We start from the raw sequence: 18599 nt of genomic DNA, 5'->3' as shown, positions 1-18599 counted from the left end.
TTTTAATATTTTTGTGGTAATTTTTATTAAGAGCATGCATGTCATTACCTATTTATTTTCAAATTTTTAGTTTGGTGGTATGAAGTGAGAAAAAATTGGTACTAGTTTTAGCTGCCCCTCATTTAAATAGAGATATTGACAAAGGCAAAGAATCAAAATTAATCATCAAATACTAATTTGATGTTAGTTTTATTATTTTGATACTCATCTACACCAACCACAAGTATTAAATTGATTATCAAATTTTAAATATAAGTACAAATGTGTTTAAAATTGACACGTGCGAATTCATGACATGTTATTTAGGTATTTAATTTTTAATACCTATTTTTAGAAGATGCATTTTTACATCTCCGAAAGATAAATATAAAAATAAGGGGCAATTTGCTATAGGTCCTCCTATAAGAGATTATATGTGTTAAAATCCATCTAATAAACTCTAATTTCCAGCAAATTTTTGTATTTATAATTTGTCAAAAGTACCCCTATCAATATCCCTATTAATATACGGTAAAATATATCTTCAAAATCAAATCCCCTATTTTTCTCCCTATTATACTGCAAATCCGAAAATTATAATTGCAAAAATATGGAAATCGATTTCTTCCCTGTTTCTTCATAGCGAAAATCTCACCACGAATTTTGAATCCTTACATAGGTTTTGGGTGTTTGGTCGTTTGCAGTTTTACCAGGTCGTTTGCATTTTGTCTTCGTTCGATTTGCTGTTCACTATTTGCATTTGTTTCGTTTGCTGTTTACAGGGTTTGTTGTTCCGAAAATTACAATTGCAAAAATATGGAAATCGATTTCTTCCATGTTTCTTCAAAGCGAAAATCTCACCACGAATTTTGAATCCTTCCATAAGTTTTGGGTGTTTGATTGTTTGCAGTTTTACCAGGTCGTTTGCATTTTGTCTTCGTTCGATTTGCTGTTCAATCTTTGCATTTGTTTTCTTTTGTTGTTTACAAATTTTCTGTTCATTATTTGCATTTGTTTCGTTTGTTGTTTACAAATTACCAGGTCTGAGCATTTTGCCTTTATTCCGTTTGCCTTCGTTCGATTTGTTGTTGCCCAATTTGACTTCGTTCTGTTTGCAGTTTACAAATTGTTTGTTGCTCGGGATCAACGGCTGGTATTTAGGGTTTGTTGTTTGGAGTTCATACGATGGCCAAAACACGATTAAGTCTTGGTAATCAATGATCATTTGTGTAAAATTTTATTTGCATGTTGGGTTTTCGATTTTGATTTTTTTTCTTTCATCTCAAATTTTGTATTTTGTTCCTTTTTTGCTTTTGTATTTTGTTTGTTTGCTATTTATTTCAAATATTTCAATAATAATTTGAGAACTCGTTTTTTTCCCCCCCTTAACAGCAAAGGAGGATGATGATTTCCAATCCCCGAAATCAGGTAAATTGAGGGGTTTGTTTATGTTACGACTTTGGTTATGTTTATTCTAAAACAATACATTTGAAGAACCTAATTATGTGTTTTGTCTTTGCTATTTGCATTTCTCTGTTATGAGTTTGCAAGTTGAATTTCAATATGTTCGTTTTGGATTTCTACATTTTACCGGTTTTGTTCAAATAATAAATTATTTGATTGTATATTTTTTGGTACAAATTATATTAGTTTGGAAAAATTACAATCGCCCCTATGACCCGTCAAAATGCAAACAACAAACTGAAAATATAATTTGCATTATATAATTGCAAACAACAAATTACATGTAGGATATGCATTATGCATCGTCTATATTTAATTATAAACAACAAACTACATATATTTTATTACAAACAACAAACTGAACAATATGATATGCATAATCTATATGCAAACAATAACAATAAAAAAATATAATATTACAAATTGCAGTTTGCAGTTTTCTATTCATGTTGCTAATTTATTTTGCAATTCAATTTCTTTTTGGTATTTATCGAATGAAAATCAATTAGAAAATACAAACAAAAAATAAAAGTTCACTTAAAAAAAGTAAAATTGAAAGAGATACAAGAGAGGAGAGGGAGAGAGAAAGATGGGGCGTGTATTTGGGGAGGGAGATAGAGAGAGAGAATGAGTAGGAGAGAGAGAGAGGGGGGGCACGTGAGAGTGATTGAGAGAATAAGAGTAATAAGTGGGATTTGTTAACTACTTTCATATAAAATTAATTGTTAATTAAGGAGGGGTTTTTTGTCTATACACAAATAATTTAATTTAATTTATATTAATTTTATTGGGTAAAGAACTTTATACCTATATTAATTATCGAGAGTGATTCTCTGATTGTAGTCAATGCTATACAGGGGAGATCGTCAATTAGTTGGGACCTTACATATATGCTTTGCCAATGTAGTGAAATGCTTCCGTCGGGTTACTCAATTACTCATATTGTTCGGCAAAAGAATGTTTGGCGGATCGGCTAGCGGCTTGGGCATACAATCACATGGGTTATCAAGATTTTTTTCAAACTAGGGATCTTCCAAGCTCTGTTTGGGGTATGTTTCGTTGCAACCAGTTGGGTTTATGGGAGTTACGATAATGAAGATGGCGTGGTGGGCTGACTTTTTGATATTGCATAGCTGCCCCAATATGAAGTCTGATGTTCAAATTCACAATCAGCTGCATAAAGTTACGTGGAGAGTTTTTTCTAGTTGGCGGAATTGCATATTAATCCCTGCCCGGGGTCCTTTTACAAATATCGAGACTGCTATAGGAATAGAAGTTTTAGTTTTTTTCAGTTTTACCCCATTTTGGGGTTTCATTGTAATAGACTCTATAGGGTCGTTTATGATTTTTTATTGCCATTGTAGGGGTACTCTTTTTCCCTGTGATAGGCCCACAGGGTTTTAACGAGGCCCTAAACGTTTTATCATAATGGAATAATAAAATCTTTTTTGGCCAAAAAAAAAAGAAAAAAAAAAAAAAAAAAAAAAAAATCTAATAGAATGGACCTCCACCTATATAAGTCCATAATTAGGGGTGTCTAGCCAATTTCCCCTAAAAATAATTACCAATCTGATTCCTTTAATGGAAGATGAAAATTTGAGTTTTGGAGCATCAAAATAAAAGTATTAATTTATTTCTAATTTGATTTCTCCATTGGAGTTGTTAAGTCTGCCCAAAAGATTTAAAAAAAGAAAAAGAAAAATTATATCGGTGAAAGAATGATAGAAGTATAACAAGGACCTTTTACAACTGTCACGAAATTTTCTAATAGTTTAGGGCTTTTACAATTAATTTAAAAAACTCGAAGAGGTTATATTTAATTAATTTACTATGAATGTAAGGACTGTTCTATAAATAATTAATGGCTTACAATTATGTGACTGTCACTTTAATTTCTATATATGAACCGCCAGCCCTCTGTGCTTGATCAAACTCAGATTATATATACATAGTTTCTTCTCATTATTGTTACAAACATCTTTGCCATTAATCTGCAGCCTGCAGGTACATATCTTAACATTTTACAATAACATATATGTATAAGATATGTGTGTGTGTATATATATATTCAAAATAAATACACTTTTATGCAATAATCAAATCTCAATCATATTCATATTTGGTCTTAAAAAGTACTTGAGCTAAATCTTATAAAGAGCTCCATACAAAAGAAAATTGATTTTCTTTTTCCTTCTACTTATATACTGATGCAGGAAATAAAATGTGGAGGTTGAAGATTGCAGAAGGTGGCGACGGCTCCGGCGGCGGAGGATGGCTGACGACCACGAACAATCATGTAGGGAGGCAACATTGGGAATTTGACCGGGAGGCTGGTACGGCGGAGGAACGAGCCCAAGTCGAAAGAATTCGGCGGGATTTCAAGAAAAAACGGTTCCGGTTCAAACAAAGTGCTGACCTATTGATGCGCATGCAGGTACTCGGATATTATCTCTCCTTTATAATATGATTTTGTTGATTTATATGCCTATTGAAATCTACTCGTTCCATTGAGACAGGTTATTGTTAAGACATATTATTGTTGAGATAGATCACTATTAAAATATTAACGAGGTTGAAACAATATTTTGTGTGTTGTAATAAAATCTAACTTATAAAACAGAATAAAAGACACACGATATTAAAGTGATTAAAATACAAATGTACCTTATATCCACGATGATATGCAACCAAAATTCACTAATTCAAATTTAAGTGTACAATAATTCAACTTCACAAAAATATTAAAGACTCCCTTTTTATGTTATAAGCCGTTCTTGCACACTATTTCAAACTTATTGATCATTACAGCAGTTCCTCCATCCGCACTATTGGATTCCCTACAATGTTGAACTCCCTTAAAACGGATTTCTCCCAAGATCTTTTAAGCACTTTTTCTCAAAACGTCGATCTTTTTTGTGGTTTGGTAAAAGAAACAGGTACTGTTGCAATAGGCAACGTGTAGTCAGAAACTGCTCCGACAGACTACCTTTACAAAGCCTTTATGACGAGACACGTTTTTCTATTTTAAAGCTCTAAAAAACTCATTTGGGGTTGATGGGTTTTATATATGCACGGAATTCACCACCCAAAACCTAGCTTGAGCCCTAAGAAATCAATCATTGAGAAATAAAATCCTTTATGAACTCTACAACTTACAGTACATATGAAAGAACATTTACAATATATTTCCTAATCTAATACAAATATAAGGAAATATATAAAGTTCTACTTAAATAAATCCCTATAAATTCGGACTATATATAATTTCTTAACAAAAAGATGTAATAAATCGATGCCAATATTTATCAAAAATCCACAAATTTCTTCAAATCCCTTTAGTTGAAATCTCGTGCCAGCAATCCCCCTCTTTGGCAATATTAATTGGTCAGAATTTCATGTTGTCAAAAGCCACTGCAAAAGAGGTATACCCCCTGCAGCACAGACTGTTAGGACAATAAATGTTTCAGCACAAAGAAGTTGGAACCAACTCAATTTTCGTGCATCATAAAGTTATCAATATGCATCATATGAGAATAAAATTCAAAGCATGGCATAGCAGATAACCAAAATATTCAAAACACATGAAATCATTTATGATCCGCTTGTTCCCACAATGAAAGTTGTTATGGCAGAGGTTGTTACTAATCTCCCTTTTTGATCAGTCTGTGCCAAAGACTTCCTCAATACACATCAGCAAACTAAGAATGCGAGAGATAAAAATTCAAAATAAACCAGAAGAAAGACTTCAAAAATAGGGGTTATGTTACAACATCCCGAGATTCTTCCTCCCGTTTCAACAGAGTTTTAGTTAGAACAAAGATCTGTTAAGACACATAGTCAACAAATAAGGTAAGCCTCAGAAAAATAAAAAATAATATCTAGATGAAAGATGGTTACACTATTATTTCGTTGTTCATTAATGAACACAACAAGTTCCAAGCAATTTACGCAAGGTATCAAATCGAAAGGAATGTAATGGTTTTATAAAAGAACCAGCAACTAATTATTGTTGATATACAATTTATTGACACAACCTTTAGTTCCACTAGTTCTCCACCAACATTAAATGTCTTTTTTACCTCTTATTTGTGTCTTAGTTTCATCACCAAGAGTTGCATGTCACTTGCACATAGTTCTTCAAGTGCTTCGAATTACGTGTCATATATTTAAAAGCAACAAATATCACAGTACCACGAGTTACTAGGACAACCACTAAGAGGTGTTACGACAAAAAAAAAATAATTAATGTCATTTTTTTCTACCCATTTTTGTTTAATATCAGAGTGTTCCATTTTAGGAGCCTGTTGCAATACAGCGAATTGCGTTAATGTTTTGACAAACTCTTGTTTATCAACTTCTATTTTAAACAAATATTTTGGTATGATGTGACCCAATTTATGGCAGAAATGACGCGTTGGAACAAACTTTTTTCCATTAAATTTACGAGAACACTTTTGGTTTGTTAAGACACCTGAGTTGCTAGGACAATCAATTTTCGCAAAAGTGACACATGATTGTTCTTACTAGTAGAAGGTTGAGATTTTTGAAAATGTAACTGATCTTTTAGTTTCTCAACATCTTTTGTAGCAATATCCAATTTAAACACATACCTCTTTTTCTTTCTCGAGTTCAACAACTTGTGTTTTCAAGACCTTACTGATTTCATCTACGAAAAGACATGTTATGTTTTGAGAAATTCTTATTGTTGCATAATCATTTATGCAATAATTTTCTCTTCAGCATCTGAACTGGTTTCACCTATGTTTTGGGGTGAAAATCGGACGGAATTAGGCCTTTCGAAATATTTCCATTTTTCTTCGGAAGTTAATATTGCCATTCAATTCCGATTCCGATTGATTCTGAAATATCAGAAATTTCGAAATTAATGCAAATCTTGTACATTTTGGCGAATCCAGATTTATTTTGGAAAAGTTTCTAAAATTTCAGATATAAATCTTTTTGCAAGACAACTTAGTAGCCCAAATCCCACAAAGAATCAAATAACGTGTGGAAAATGTTCTTAAAATTTCTTCATAATCAAAAGTTCTCATGCATGAAGGAATTAAAAGTTCCAAACTGAACTTGCAACAGAACAAAATGTAGAAAACCCAGAAACGAAGTGTTGCCATATGAAACTTAAAATTTTTCCACCGTCTTCCCTTTTATTGGTGAGAAAAATAAAAAGATATTACAACTCGTGGGTGTGGGCTTTCCAAATAGAAACAAACAAATATTCTAGTTTGGGCCTTAGTTTAATGGGTTATTAACTGAAAATCCATAACACATACTACATATATATTATAATAAATATATAGGCGGCCGATATATGCAAGCCCATTTTTTTATTAGTTCAAGACCTCCAACATAAAAATACTAATTTACCCTTAATGAAATTCAAAACCAAATAAAAAACAAAAATCATAAATAAAAAAATCGGCGTTACAACGCCGATTTTGACTTGTGAAGTCGGCGTTGTGTCGCCGATTTTGTTAACAAAAATCGGTATTGTGACGCCGATTTTCGTGTACAAAATCGGTCTGGATAAACCGATTTGGGAAAACAACGAAAACACACAAAAAAATCAATTTCAATCTCAATTTTTTTTTTCCAAAATCGGCTAACGCATTGCAACCCAACAAGAAGTAAGCATAGATTAATGTTCATCCACGCATATTTATCAAGAATCGATGCTCGATTAATATTTTTGGATTGACAAACAAAAGTTTAGTAAAAAGGACTTGTTGGTGGTAGGGGTGTGAACGAGCCGAGCTCGAGCCGAGCTCGCCTCTTTTGGCTGGCTCGAGCTCGAGCTCGAGTCTATTTTGTCGAGCTCGAGCTCGAGCTCGAGCTCGTCGAGTTCTTCTTTTTCTGGCTCGAGCTCGAGCTCGTGTTAATTATGTCGAGCTCGAGCCCAATCTCTTTTTTTTTTTTTTTTTTTTAAATATTTTTTAATTATTATTTTATTATTAAAATTTATTTTTAAAAAATACAAAATAAAAACTAAATTATGATTATATATTTTTTTTAATATTTGTATTTATTTGTATAATATTTTATATTATTATACATTATTTAAATAAAAATAACATATAAAAATAAAAAAAATAAAAAAAAATAATAAATCCGGGCTCGCGAGCCGGCTCGCGAGCTGATGAACAACTAAATTCCGGCTCGAGCTCGGCTCGTCAGAAAGCTCGAGCTCGAAAATCTCGAGTCCGAGTTCGAGCTTTTTACGAGCCGGCTCGTCGAGCTCACGAGTCGGCTCGGCTCGTTTACCACCCCTAGTTGGTGGTGGTGGGGTGATGGTGATGGTGCGGTGGAGATGGTTTGGTGGTGGTGGTGCGGTGGTGGTGGCTTGCTGATCGTCGTCGGCGGTCTAGTGGTGGTCGTGCGGCAGTCTTGTGGGGTGGTCGTGCGGCGGTCTTTTGCGGTGGTCTTGCGGCTGCCGTATTCTTTTTTCGTATTCTTTTGTTATTTCTTTTGAGTTTTTTTCATATTTTGGTCTTGTACAAATAAAAAATAGGGTTTATTTGTATTTAGGTAATATTTGTGGATAAGGGTATATTCGTCCTCTTTGGTCTTGATGTAATACAAATAAATTAGTTTAGGGGTTTGAACTAATAAATCTTTTTATGTCGGTTTGAACTAATAAAAAAATGGGCTTGCATATAACGGCCGCCAAATATATAATTACTGTACATATATATTTCGGAAAAAAATTCAGAATTTTGGGAAATAAATTGGATCAAAACTTGGAATTTCCGAACTTTTAAATCTAAAAAGCCCAAAATACAAAACCATATTAGCGTATAGATGAACAATAAAGATATATCCAGTGTAGACTTAAAAAAATTAGCATAAAATAGATCCATGATCAGTTTCGTTAAAAGATAAGCATTATTGTACAATTCAAGATTGCGCCATAAATGACCGACAATAAATGACTTAATTAGTGGAATAAGAAATTATAGTTGTTCCATTTAATTCCAATTGAAGTTGCTCTAAAAATGAGGAACCAAAATAAAAACAAAATCGAATGTTTATTAGTATGGACTGGTAATTTGATTTTTTTTTTTGGAAAGACCATGGTGTTGATTTGATGAAAAAATATTGCAGCTAAGAAAAGAGAATCCATGCGGTCCAATTCCAGCAGCAATAAAAGTGAAAGAAACAGAGGAAATAACAGAGGAAGCAACCACAACTACACTTCGACGGGCAATTAGTTACTACTCAACAATTCAAGCCCACGATGGACACTGGCCTGCTGAATCTGCCGGCGCTTTGTTCTTTCTCCCTCCCTTGGTATGTCTCATTTCAATATTTTTTATTGGCTAAATTACACCTACACCCCTAAGGTATGCTAAAATAATTTTAAGATCCATGTGGTATGGGTAATTGCATTGACCCTCCTGAAACGTTGTTAGAAACCTCAACGGAATAATGTAATGAATAAATTATTTCGTTAGGGTTCTAACAAACTATTAGTTTCAGGAACTGATGGAGACAATATAGAGTCGGGCGATGACATGCCTATCCTTATTATTTTAGATAAATTTATAATTTTTTGTCTATGGTAGCACTAACGGCCCCACAGAAAACAAATATAGTGCATATCGGTCACCAGCACCTGAAATCTTGGCTCCGACAATTGCTTCAGGGGTGTGGCTGTAATTACCAATACCATATGGACCTTAAAATTATTTTAACATACCACAGGGGTGCAAGTGTAATTTACCCTAATTTTTTTACTTTGTTCCAATTTCAAGTTTCCTGGAAAAAAAATTAGTCGAGATCGGAATTATATATAGGGGTGACTAAAACTAATACTAATTTTTTTTCACTTCAGTACAAAAAAATAAAAATTGGGTAATAAATAGGTAATGACATAAATACCCTTAATGAAAATAAATACCATACAAACATTAAAAATCTCATTTTTCTTTCTTCAATACCACCAAACACACAAAACCCCTCAAACTCATCTTCTTCTTCACAAATCCCTCAACTTCTTCCTTCTTCTTGCTCACAACAAACTTTTCTAAAAATTCTCAAAACTAAAGAAATTAAAACCTCACACAACTTGCAAAATGGAGGCAAATGACAACAAAATGATAGTTCATGACCAAGTAGAACACATTAAAGTAAGCATCGATGTCTTTTTTCAGCTTCGAAGTTGATTTTGAAGTGTTTTTTGTTTTAACCCGCCGGCAATTTTCGACACATACATATCGATTTTTTAGTCAATTTTCGACACCACCGTGTCGAAAAATATTTAAAAAAAACAAAAAGAAAAAAACAAATTTCGACACATACCTGTCGAATGTTCTCCAAATTTTGACAGGTATGTGTCGAAAAAACACTGTTGGTAATAAAATAAAATAAAATATTTGCAGTGGTTTTTCGACACATACATGTCGAAATGTCTCAAAATTTTGACATGTATGTGTCGATGTGGAGAAATTTCGACATGTATGTTTCGAAAATTGTCGTCGGGTTTCAAAAACAAAAACTTCAAAATCGGCTTTGAAGCTAAAAAAAGATATGGATACATACCTTAATGGGTTCTCCTTCCATATGTACTACCATATTATTGTCTTGTGACTCCATTTTATAAGTTTTGTAAGGTTTTGATTTTTTTCAATTTGAAGATTTTTTGGAGGATTTAAGAAGATGAAGAAGAAGAAGATAGGGTTTTAAGGGATTTGGGTTTTGGGGAGAAGAAGAGAAGATTTGTTTTTCGTTTTCTTGGTATTGAAATGAGGAATATAAAATTTGTTTGTATAAATTGTATTTTGTTCGATGAAGAGTATTTTAGTACTTTGCTAATTTTTTTATTTACAGTATTAAACTAAGAAAAAATTCTAAAAACTTCTATAAAAAATGGTTTTAAACTTACTGGTAGTGAAGTGAGAAAAAAATGGTATTTGTTTTAGTCGACCGTTTATATATAAACATCCTATATTCTCAACAATTTCAAGTTCTAGTACTGCAAAAAGAAAACAAAAACACAAACCAAAATAAAAAACAAACAAATTCAAGTTGTAGAAAATGGTGAACACCAAAAACTGACGCAAAATTGCAGGTGCTGGCATTGTATATCACCGGAGCAATAAATGCTGTTCTATCACCACTAAAACGGAGCATCCAACTTGTTTGTCTTTCTAAATAATTTCAGTTCATTCAAACTTATTTGCAGATAAGGAAAACCCTTTTATATATGCTAAAATTACCCCAAATTCTTTGAATTCAATTCACCTCCAATTTCATGATTTACACCTCAATTTAGCCCAATTTCACCAATTAACCAATTTTGACCTGCCACCGCCGGTGACCGCTGGTCAGCCGCTGTTTACTTTTTTTTTTGAAAACTTTTTTTTTTCTGAATTTTTTTTCCGGCAGGTCAACCGTCGTTGACCGCCGGTCTTTGGCTATTAGAAAACTGTCCCCAACAGTAATTTAACTATCGGAGATAGTAATCTAACTGTTTGAGAGAAGTAATATTACTGTCTCCGGCGTTGACTTCTTTTCTTTTTTTTTTTTTTTTTGAAATTTTGTGTTTTCTAAAAAACATTATTTAATTAATATTACTCTTTTGGCTGCTAAATTACTGTCTCTAACAGTAATTTAACTCCAATAATTTAACTGTTTGAACAATATTATTACTGTATTAATTAATTTTATCGTCTTGACCTGCAATTTTGTTGTCTTCGACCATAATATTACTGTATGCGACCGTAATATTACTGTCTCATGCAATAATATTACTGTTGAGACAGTAATATTAGTAATATTACTGTTTGGGACAGTAATGTTAGTAATATTACTGTTCGGAAAAGTAATATTAATAATATTACTGTCCCAAACAGTAATTTTACTGTTTGGGATAGTAATATTCGTAATATTACTCTTTTGGTATTCAATATTACTATTTTAGACAATAATTTTGTTGTTAACACAGTAATTTAGAGAGGCAAAAAAAAAAAAAAAAGTCAATGCCGAAGACCGGCAGTTGACCGGACGGAAAAAAATTTCAGAAAAAATTTCAGAAAAAAAGGTCAACGCCAGAATCTGGCCGGAAATTAAATTCAGAAAAAAAAATATTTTTTCAAAAAAATATTAAAATGGGGGTTAATGTGATATATTTGTTTAAATTCGGGGTCAATATATAATATTGAAGAAGTTAGAGTATAATGGATGAAATGGATAAAAAATATATTATGGATGGTATTTTAGACAAAAAAATATGGGAATGAGTTTATTTGGTAAACAGTTGTTTGTCTGGATCAATGTGCATTTAACTCCTTTGTCATGTCCCTCTTTGTCATTTGCCAAAATTTAGACATCGAAATAACTTTTTGATAAATTACATCTACACCGTTGAAGTATGCTAAAATAACTTTAAAGTCCCTGTAGTATCGGTAATTACAATCACCCCTTGAAACATCTTTAGAAACCCTAACGGAATAATGCATTGGAAAAGTTATACCGTTAGGGTTCTACGAGGCTATTAGTTTCGGGCAATGGTGGAGACAACATAGAGTTAGAGGGCGACGTGGTTACACCAACATTTTTTAAATCCTTATTATTTTATATAAGATTTATAAATTTTCGTCTATAGTAGCATTACCGACCTCGCGGATAACAAATATTAGTGCATATTGGTCCCGAGGACATTAAAAAAATATTTTACAATATCGAGGGGTCTAGGTGTAATTTACCCTAAAAATTTTTACGTTCCAATTTCCAGTTTCCTGGGAAAAAAAAAATTAATCGCGATCGGAATTATACATAAACTTCCGAATATTTTCAACAATTTCAAGTTCTAGTACTGCAAAAAGAAAACAAAAAGAAAAAAGAAAAAAAAAAAAAAAACAAATTCAAGTTGTAGAAAATGGTGAACACCAAAAACTGACGCAAAATTGCAGGTGCTGGCATTGTATATCACCGGAGCAATAAATGCTGTTCTATCACCACAACATCAGAAGGAGATCATAAGATACATATACAATCACCAGGTTTATAAACGGTGTTTGGTTATCTGCTTTTACTTTAATTCAGAAATTAGGGCTTGTTATGAATATTCATTCTCGATTTTTGTGGGACGTCGACAGAATGAAGATGGAGGTTGGGGAATGCATATTGAAGGCCACAGCACAATTTTTGGTTCTGTTCTCAGTTATATTACACTGAGGTTATTGGGGGAAGGCCTCGAAGATGGTGATGACGTGGCAGTTGCCAGAGGCCGAAAATGGATACTCGATCATGGTGGTGCCGTTGGCATCCCGTCATGGGGGAAATTTTGGCTCACGGTACCATAGTACTTTTTTATATTTCTTTAAACATGTTGGAGAAAATGTAAATCCCACTTTGCCTCTTTGAAATATACTATTTTGGCACTTTGCACCCTCAAAACATAATAAATCATGCAAAATCCACCCAAATGAATATTTTAATCTAATAAAGGTAATTTAATATTTTAATGTTATTTTTTTAGGATGACAACTGTCAAATGTCAATTCTGTTTTTAAAATAATAAAGTACAAGAATAAAAATACATCTCATCAACATATTTAAAAATTGTATTTTCTATCACAAAAAAATATTTTACGAAAAAAATCATTCGGCTATTTCGTTATCAAGTTATCTGAAAATCATATTTATTCCAAAAAAAATTACCTAATATTTCCACCAGTTGCAATAAAAGATCCATCAATCAAATAATTTAGTGATAACATTTTATTTTATTTTATTTTGTAAGAAAATATAATTTTTTTTTAATAATTCGGTGTGACTTTTAGTTTTTCGCACATTGTGCGCTCGAAATTAGGTTGGAGGTTGAAGAAAATTACAATTTAATTTGTTATTTTGTATGCCAGAAAAAAAAAACCAATAAAAACGAAATTGCCTTTACTATTCAATTTATGGTGCATTGTGAATGATTATTGTATTCTGAGAGTGCAAAGTGCCAAAAGGCTCCATTTCAAGGGTGCCATGTGGGATTAAGCCGATATTATATGAAGTGTTTTGCTTTTAAATCTGGTGTCTGAAGGTGTTGGGAGTTTACGAATGGGATGGCTGCAATCCGATTCCCCCGGAGTTTTGGTTGCTCCCGAATTTCTCCCCCATTCATCCAGGTTTTCAATGACCTTGAAAGAAAAAGAAAACAATGTAGTTTCAACATTTAACTTTAAGACTCATATTTTGAAGGTTGTTGTATGTATCTGTGTGTAGGTAAAATGATGTGCTATGCTCGTTTGGTATATATGCCAATGTCGTATTTGTATGGGAAGAGGTTCGTTGGATCTATCACGGGATTGATCCAGTCCTTAAGACGGGAGATTTATACCGAGCCCTATCACGATATAAATTGGAACAGAGCAAGAAACACATGCGCAAAGGTTGGATGCACTTTGGTTATATTTTAGACTTAACATCTCATTGAAATATACAAAATGTCAAAAATAAAACTAAAAGTTAACAGGATTTTTACAAACTTTTTGAGAAATTTACACCGGAATATTTACTTATGTTTACTATCAGGAAGACCTTTATTATCCTCATCCTTTCATGCAAGATATGTTGTGGGGATTCCTTCATCATTTCGCTGAGCCGATCCTAAAAAGATGGCCGTTTTCTAAATTAAGGGGAAAGGCTTTAGGAATTGCCATAGAACACGTTCATTATGAGGACATGAATAGCAGATACCTATGCATTGGATGTACGGAGAAGGTAATACACAATCTCTGTAATGTTATACATTAATAGGGTAAATTACAACCACACCCTGAGGTATGGTCAAATTACGAAAAAATTCCTCATGTTTGGATAATTACAACTACCCTTCAACTATGAATCTTCTTACACAGCCACACCCTTATGGTGACAAATTCAATATAATCTTCTAGATTCCATGGAATGTTCTCTAGTTTGTAGTCGTATTGTGCAAAAATACAGTTTCTGATGCACCACAATCTGATATATACAAGCCAAAAAACACATCTTATGATCATCTTGCTTCAAAATGTGGAGCTCGAATGGGATATAACAGGTACAAAATTGAGAATATTCCATATAATCTAGAAGATTCCACTAAATTTGACACCGCAAGGGTGGACGTGTAAGAAGATTTATAGTTGATGGGTGGTTGTAAATACCCAAACAGGAGGGGTTTTTTCGTACCATACCTCAGGAAGTGGAAGCAATTTACCCAAATTAATATGTTAGAAAAAGTTTTAAAGCTGTCATATGTTTCTTAGGTTTTGTGTCTACTTGCTTGTTGGGTTGACGATCCTAATTCCGAAGCTTACAAACGCCATCTTGCTCGTATACCGGATTACTTTTGGGTAGCTGAAGATGGCATGAAAATGCAGGTATAATTTTGTTTATTTCCCTCCCCCCTTCATTTTCTACATTAATCAAACTATATTGGATATTGCATGATTAAGTATGTTATTTTTATATTTTGAATAGACTTTCGGTTCTCAAACGTGGGATGCTGCTTTTGCCGTTCAAGCAATTTTATCAGCGAATATTTCCGAAGACTACGGGCCGACCTTGAAGAAAGCACACAGCTTTGTAAAAGCCTCACAGGTTCAATTTTTTCTCTCGCAACATTTACGAGAACAAAAAAAAAAAAAATCATTATTGTTATTACCCTTTGCAAGTAGCCTAATACTTTAATTTTACCTTAATTAAGGTTCGCGAAAACCCACCTGGAGATTATCGTAAAATGTACCGCCACACATCTAAAGGTGCTTGGACATTTTCAACGCGAGATCATGGTTGGCAAGTCTCTGACTGTACATCTGAAGGAATGAAAGTAAGTTAAGTTACTACACGAATTTTCCATTTATGCAATAAAAAGAAAATATAGTAAAATTCGATTTGAGATACGATTTTTTTACAGGCTGCACTTCTACTGTCGCAAATGCCACAAGAACTCGTTGGAGATAAAATCGAAACAGAGCGCTTATATGATGCTGTAAATGTCGTCTTGTCCCTACAGGTAGGGAATATGTATTTTGAGTGAAATGTGATATTGTTCTCATTTAATTAGACAATAATATGTTTGAAGGGTAAATTACAACCACCCCTCAGGTACGGTCAATTTACGAAAAAACTCCTTTTGTTTGGATAATTACATCTACCCCTCAACTATTTTTTTCCTTACACCTACACCCTTATGGAGCCAAATTCAACATAATCATCTAGATTTCATGGAATGTTCTCTAGTTTGTATTCCGGTTTGTGTAAAAATACAGTTTCTGATGCACCACAATTTGATATATACAAGCCAAAAAACACATCTTATGATCATATTGCTTCAAAATGTGGAATTCGAATTGGATAAAACGGGTACAAAAGTGATAATATTCCATATAATCTCGAAGATTCCACTAAATTTGAAACCGCAAGGGTGGACGTGTAAGAAGATTTATAGTTGAGGGGTAGTCGTAATTACCCAAACAAGAGAGGGTTTTTCGTAATTTGACCATACCTCAGGGGGTGCTTGTAATTTACCCTATGTTTGAATAACTAATGTAATAACTTTTCTGAAACATTTGGCACAGAGTGACGGCGGTGGATTTCCTGCATGGGAGCCCAAACGAGCATATCGTTGGTTAGAGGTAAATTAAATGATGATTGCTCAGACTTCGACACCTGATTGATGTTTAGCATTTCGCAAAAAAAACCCGTCGAAAAATTCATGATTCTAATTATGTTTTTTTTTCAGAAGTTGAACCCTACGGAACTCTTCGAAGATACCCTCATTGAGCGAGAGTATATCCATAGTTTTCAAAGTTCATCATATGTTACTATCCACACTTTCGATTCATTTTTTTGGTAACTAATCGTTTTAATACCTTTTTTTCGTACTCAATGTTTAAACTAGCTATGTGGAATGCACTTCATCGGCAATCCAAGGCCTACAACTTTTCAAGAAGTTGCATCCAGGGCATCGACAAAAAGAAATAGAAACCTGCATTGCAAGGGCAAAACAGTACATAGAGAACACTCAAGAATCTGATGGTTCTTGGTACATACAATGTTCAAAAATAATTTCATGATTAATCTTAATTTTACGTTACTATATATCGGAGAAATGTGACAATATTTGTACTTGATACTGTGTGTATATATAGGTCTGGTTCTTGGGGTATATGTTATACGTACGGAACATGGTTTGCAGTGGAGGGCTTAGTAGCATGTGGCGTAAATTACCGTAGTTCTCCCTCGTTGCAAAAAGCTTGTAAGTTTTTGTTGTCAAAACAATTGCATGATGGTGGATGGGGTGAGAGTTATCTTTCGAGCTCCAACAAGGTTAGTACCAATTAATCATCTTGCAATCTAAAAGTTTTGGCTTAATCCCACTTTTTTGCACCCTTCGAAAAATAATAATAGCACTTTGCACCCTCAAAATACAATAAATCATTCACAATGCACCCTGAATTAAAGCAATTTCATTTTTCATTAGTGTTTTTTTTTCCGGGGTGCAAAATAAAAAAATAAATTGTTAGTTTCTTGAACATCCAACCTAATTTCGAGCGGACAAAGTGCGAAAAAAAAACATTACATCGGATTATTTAAAAAAACTACATTTTCTGACAAAAAAAAAAGCACTTTATCACTAAATTATTCGATTGATGGATCTTTTATTGTAATTGATTGAAAATATTAGGTAAAAACATTTGGAAGAAAATATGATTTTCAGATAACTTGATAACGAAATAGCTGAATGATTTTTTTTCGTAAAATATTTTATTTTCATTAAAAAAATATAGTTTTTAAATATGTTGATGAAACATATTTTTATTTTTCACTTAATCGTGAATAAAAAAAATATTTGACATTTGACATCCTAAAAACATATCACTGAAAATATTTAATTACATTGTTTAGCTTTAAAAATTCATTTGGGGGTGCATTATGCATGATTTATTGTGTTTCTAAGGTGTAAAGTGCCAAAATAGTATATTTCAGGGTGCAACGTGGGATTAAGCCAAAAGTTGTATATTATTAGTTCTTGTTTAGATTACTCGACAGAGTACTATGAAATCTTGATTTGTTGGTGTAGGTATACACTAATCTTGACGGTAATAGATCGAATTTGGTGCAGACTTCGTGGGCGCTCTTATCGCTCATTAACGCTGGACAGGTTAGTTAGGCGAATATGATAGAAGTTCGAACATTGTTACATAAATATTGGCATGATGTCAATTTGCTTGTAGTATCAGTAATACCACCACGTAAATATTTTTATTTCTAAAAGAAAATTTTAGTTTTACTTAATTTATTTATTATTTAAAACTTGTCCGAAAATAATTTCATGTTTTTATGTAAATAAGGGGAACATTGATCCATTGCCCATACACCGTGGAATGAGACTGCTGATAAATTCACAGATGGAAGATGGTGACTTTCCTCAACAGGTAATTTTTACATATAATTAGAGATGTTTTTCTTTTCACTTTTATTTTAATATTGCCAACAATCTATAAATAATCGATTATACTTTTATATTTTATTCATTAATTTGGAGAGCAGGAAATCACAGGAGTATTCATGAAGAGCTGTACCCTCAATTATTCATCCTATCGGAATATCTTCCCAATGTGGGCTCTTGGTGAATATCGTCGACGTCTTCTTCAAGCTCAGTCGATATGATCTACTAGTTAAAAAGATATCAACGATATTATTATTATTGCTGTAATAATTATTATTGGTGTTATTATTATTATTATTATTATTATTTTGTTCAATTGGATTGAATGTAAAATAATTGTTGGTTTTTTATACGATATGGCATAACTTAATGGTGCCACAATAAGTTAGTGAAGTTGTGATATTTATTTATCCCTTTTTAAATTGTTTCAATGATATATGACGTATTTTATTATACTTCAATTGAAATATTGGAAATGATTGTTTGGTAAACTTTGATCTTTCTTTCTCACACAATTACAAACAAACAAGAAACTGGAGCTAAACGCTACAATAAAAAAACGGATTCGGCTCATAGAATTTCAGGGTTGGATTGAAGAGCCACAGAAGCACATGTCACCAGCTGTTTACTGTGTGTGAGACTAACCCATAATCAAAATCAAGCTATTAGTACTTAAAGATCCTATTTGGTTGGCATGATAAGATTAGCCAAG

The 18599-nt window shown here is 32.8% G+C and overlaps 1 protein-coding gene across 1 annotated transcript; it reads left to right on the top strand.

Annotated features, from left to right (window-relative positions):
- Window positions 1-3310: 3310 nt before the first annotated feature.
- Window positions 3311-18340, top strand: LOC105969755 (lupeol synthase). Its single transcript, XM_012994533.2, has 19 exons — window positions 3311-3447; window positions 3657-3877; window positions 8560-8745; window positions 12369-12458; window positions 12555-12752; window positions 13493-13577; window positions 13675-13841; window positions 13984-14172; window positions 14700-14813; window positions 14914-15033; window positions 15140-15262; window positions 15350-15448; window positions 16014-16070; window positions 16178-16224; window positions 16337-16480; window positions 16587-16764; window positions 17519-17599; window positions 17790-17873; window positions 17989-18340. Exons 2-19 carry the CDS (start codon window positions 3665-3667, stop codon window positions 18106-18108), a joined length of 2295 nt encoding a protein of 764 aa, XP_012849987.2. The 5' UTR covers window positions 3311-3447; window positions 3657-3664; the 3' UTR covers window positions 18109-18340.
- The last annotated feature ends 259 nt before the right edge of the window (window positions 18341-18599 follow it).

Source organism: Erythranthe guttata, chromosome 2, assembly GCF_056151865.1.
Source record: "Erythranthe guttata isolate IM_541 chromosome 2, IM_541, whole genome shotgun sequence".
NCBI classification, from domain to species: domain Eukaryota; kingdom Viridiplantae; phylum Streptophyta; class Magnoliopsida; order Lamiales; family Phrymaceae; genus Erythranthe; species Erythranthe guttata.
The sequence above is the reverse complement of the archived record's forward strand: the minus strand, read 5'-3'. Positions and strand labels throughout refer to the sequence as shown.

Bases quoted from the DNA above. Each gene is read 5' to 3' on its own strand.
- LOC105969755 (XM_012994533.2), top strand. From the start codon at position 3,665: ATGTGGAGGTTGAAGATTGCAGAAGGTGGCGACGGCTCCGGCGGCGGA. The intron at 12,459-12,554 runs GTTTATAAACGG...GGACGTCGACAG, and splicing joins GATACATATACAATCACCAG to AATGAAGATGGAGGTTGGGG. The intron at 14,814-14,913 runs GTATAATTTTGT...TATTTTGAATAG, and splicing joins AAGATGGCATGAAAATGCAG to ACTTTCGGTTCTCAAACGTG.